Here is a 4171-nt window from a genome sequence, read left to right as displayed (position 1 = left end):
GTGACTGGCCAGAGACAACTTGGAAATTAACCCCTTTACCACGAAACCTAAAACTTTGAGCCGCCTGGTGGAGCGGTTCTCCTGGGTTCCCTTACCCTGCTGCTCTCCACAGGGGCTGCTGCTGCTGCTGCTAAGTCGCTTCAGTCCTGTCCGACTCTGTGCGACCCTAGAGATGGCAGCCCACCAGGCTTCCCCGTCCCTGGGATTCTCTAGGCAAGAACACTGGAGTGGGTTGCCATTTCCTTCTCCAATGCATGAAAGTGAAAAGTGAAAGTGAAGTCGATCAGTCATGTCCGACTCCTAGAGACCCCATGGACTGCAGCCCACCAGGCTCCTCCATCCATGGGACTTTCCAGGCAAGAGTGCTGGAGTGGGGTGCCATTGCCTTCTCCGTCCACAGGGGCACCCCTTCCCAATAAAGTCTCTTGCTTTATCTGCATGTGTGTCTCCTTGGACAATTCATTTCCAAGTGTTAGACAAGAGCCCCCTTCCTGCAATGCTGTCAGATAAAATAGTCTAGACAACAAAGAAAAGGGAGGGAACCCTCTTGACTTCGAACCCCATCACACCTGGGGGTTCCCCGGCCCCCACCTCAAGCAGATCTACCACGTGGAGCAAGCCTGTGGACCACACTCGGGGGCTGAAGGAGACTTACCACTGTGGCAAGCCTGCTGAGAAGGCACTTGGGACAACCCAGGGTGCTGTGCAGTGCGAAACCATCCCTTAGCTACACCATGCTGAAGTCACCAGTAACAGCTTCTTTTACATGGGAAAAAAAGAGGGGATAAGGAAATCAAACCAGTCAACCTGGAGGGAAATCAACCCTGAATACTCATTAGAAGAACTGATGCTGAAACTGAGGTGCCAATACTTTGGCCACCTGATGCAGCGAGCTGACTCATTGGAAAAGACCCTGATGCTGGGAAAGACTGAAGGCAGGAAGAGAAGAGGGCATCAGAGGATGAGATGGTTGGATGGCATCACTGATGCAATGGACATGAACTTGGACAAACTTCAGGAGATGGTGAAGGACAGGGAGGCCTGATGTGCTGCTGTCCATGGGGTAGCAGAGTTGGACACGACTGGGCGACTGAACAACAGCAGCAACCACAAGAAACACAGCTATATTCCTGAAGGCAAAGGAGAGCAAAAAAAGAGGGATCGATGGAAAAAAATTTTGCATTAAGACTCAGTCGGAGAAGCACTGAAAGTCACTGGTGGGTAATTTTTTAAACCAACAAAACAATCCAGCATTAGAGAGAACACTCTTAAGACAATCAGAGAGTTGGGTCCTCACGTCTGCCAGTCCTAATTGCAGGGTGTGTTTCCGAGCCTCGCTAAATAATAATCTTCCTAAATGCACCCTCTTTCTTTCGCAGGGGGGGAGGAGTGAGCATTGCAACTGAGCCATCAGCGAGGAAGAAAGCAGGGTGCCAGCTGAAAGGGCCCATCAGCTTTTATAGATTTTACATCCATGAATATTTCTTTGGCATTAGCCACCGCTCAAAGGCATGGGGAGAGGCATTTGCACATTAAAACGCTTCTCTGTTTAAATGCTAAAATCCCCATCCACAATGCCCTGGCACAATAATGGAGGAGCAGCCCTTCCGCATACGCACAGGCATGGCGTTGTTGAGGGTGTTGTTGTAGACGCAGGCACGCAATGAATAATCCAGCATGCAATTTTCAAACAGCTGCAGAGCTTCTGTCACTTTTTCATGGAAGTCATCTGCAGATTTATTCGAACTTGCAAAGTAGAGATAGTCGGAGTACAACCTGTGAATAAAACAGATGGATCTTTTTACCCCCAGGAATGTGAAATCGCGCTATCTGCGTGACAATGGAAATCAGCAAGCAATTATGTTACTTCGTTCAGTTCATTGAGACACCACAGCTCTCTTCTTCCCTAGCCCACGAGCTGCTTCCAACCGCCCCTGCCCCGGACAATCTCCCCACCCTTCACAGGTCCACCCACGCTCTCCTGGACGCAGGCACGGTCTACACTGGCCCCAGGCAAGCCCCCATTCATTTTTTCTGTGCTTTCCTCTCTTTTGGTCCTTTCTAGGCACCTTGGGCCAAGGCGGTTTTCACGATGAGTGAACTTTGAAACAACACCAGATTACAAAGACTGTACAAGAGCAGAGAGGCCATGAAAATTTTATGCCCCTTCCGGTTCCTATCTCCCCTGTTCGTGGCAACAATAACAGAACAGCTGTCGCTCTGCCAGTATTACAATTCTGTGTGAGATTCCTAGCCCATTCCAGACTCGGAAAGTTAAAGCAAAATTATGAAATGCATCCTTCTAGGTTAATAGGAATCTATTTTTAACACAATGTAGAAACATCTCCACCCCAGGTCTAACGGCATGCAGACACCAGTAGACCTCCACACGTGTCCACGCACATGGGAGCTGTTCACCCAGATCCCACGGCATGCACACAGGACCTGACAGTGTCTCTGTGTAACCAAACTGTTCTCAGGTTCCTCTGGGCCTTCTTCCCAGCTCAGCCTTGACTCTTAGACTTTCCTTGTCTGTCTCTGCATCCCCCAGTTTTAACAAGAATCCTGCCAGCTCAATTTAGCCATTTAGCCAGACTCTCCCCTTAACCCTGCTGTTTCCTCTTAGTTAGCTTCCCATCCGCCAACCCACATCCTCCTGGGCTACAAATTCCCACCTTTTCTTGCTGTATCTGGAGTTGACCCCAGTCTCCTTCCCCTACTGCAAGATCCCACCTCAGTGGTCCCTACACCTATAGCCCTCAATAGTCGCCTTATCATTCTTTAACAGGAGTCAGAATAACGATTCTTTCTTTCTTTTCCCACAAATCCTTTGCACCAGGGAGTCCTCTGGTGGCTCAGATGGTAAAGAATCTGCTTGCAATGTGGGAGATCTGGGTTCGATCTCTGGGTTGGGAAGATCCCCTGGAGGAGGACACAGCAACCAACTCCAGTATTCTTGCCTGGAGAATCCCATGAACAAGGAAGTCTGGCAGGCTACAGTCCATGGGGTCGCAGAGAGTCGGACATGACTGAGTGACTATGCTTTCACTTTCTCCAAATATATTGTATTGTACTTTAACACTACAGATAGATATTTCCTTTGATGATGGGATAATTCTTTTCTTCTATCAAATAAACAAAAGAATGGGCTTCCCTGATGGCTCAGTGGTAAAGAATCCGCCTGCCAATGCAGGAGACACAGGTTCAATTCCTGGTTCGGGAAGATCCCATCATGCCCCGGAGCAACTGGACCATGCGCCACAGCTACTGAGCCTGTGCTCCAGAGCCTGAGAGCCGCATCTACTGAGCCCACGTGTTGCAGCTAGAGAAGCCTGCACACCTGGAGCCCAAGCTCCACAGGGAGAGAAGCCACTGCAGTGAGAAGCCCGAACACCCCAGCTGGAGAGTAACCCCCACCCGACGTGATCAGAGAAAAGTCTGAGCAGCAATGAAGACCCAGCACAGCCAAAAATAAATAATAAAAGTAAAACAAAACAAATTATAACACTATAATGAGCACACCTTTGTTTTAAAGTCCTCAGCCCCAATTTCCCTTGTGGCCTTAACTTTTGATCCCCAGCTCCTATACTCTAAGTCATGGTGGGAAGGATGGGTATAGCATTAAATTCATCTGTAAAACAGGAAAACTCCTTGTGCTTTCCTCATGACAAGGTAATCCATATAAACCTCAAGGGTGAGCCTCGTTATCAGTTTCTCATACATCTGTCCAGAAATTTTCAGTGCACCCTCAAATATATATCTGCATATCTTATATTTTTTAAAAACACAGACGTATCAGGTTATATTGGATGGGATCAGATAATATATCTGTTCTTATGGCACTTCTCTAATTATTTAATTAGGGAGAATTTTGGACATTCATAAAAGTAGATAAGATAATATATACACTGCAGCCAAACACAAACAGATTCCACTGTTGTAGTTTTTTTTTTCTTTTTTCTTTTTTTTTTTTTTTGCAGTTCCATGCAGCTCAGTTCCTCACCCAGGGTTTGAGCCTGGGCCACGACAGTGAAAGCCCAGAAACCTAACCACTAGGTCACTGGGAAATGCCCCAGCAATTTTTTACTTTAATAGAATTTCCAAGTTGAGAGTTTTCTACACCTCTTTTCACCTCTTCTGCTTTTTCTGCTGGCAGAGAGCTTAAGTCTTC

At 47.5% G+C, this 4171-nt stretch overlaps 1 protein-coding gene across 1 annotated transcript in view; it reads right to left on the bottom strand.

The window, feature by feature from the left end:
• Positions 1-4171, bottom strand: part of CHST15 (carbohydrate (N-acetylgalactosamine 4-sulfate 6-O) sulfotransferase 15) — a 77398-nt gene that overhangs the window by 9413 nt on the left and 63814 nt on the right. Inside the window, exon 6 of the mRNA XM_010859173.1 lies at positions 1620-1776. Coding sequence (XP_010857475.1) covers positions 1620-1776 — 157 coding nt within the window. The remainder of the gene's footprint in view (positions 1-1619; positions 1777-4171) is intronic.

Source organism: Bison bison, unplaced genomic scaffold, assembly GCF_000754665.1.
Source record: "Bison bison bison isolate TAMUID 2011002044 unplaced genomic scaffold, Bison_UMD1.0 scf7180017864456, whole genome shotgun sequence".
NCBI lineage: Eukaryota > Metazoa > Chordata > Mammalia > Artiodactyla > Bovidae > Bison > Bison bison.
The sequence above is the reverse complement of the archived record's forward strand: the minus strand, read 5'-3'. Positions and strand labels throughout refer to the sequence as shown.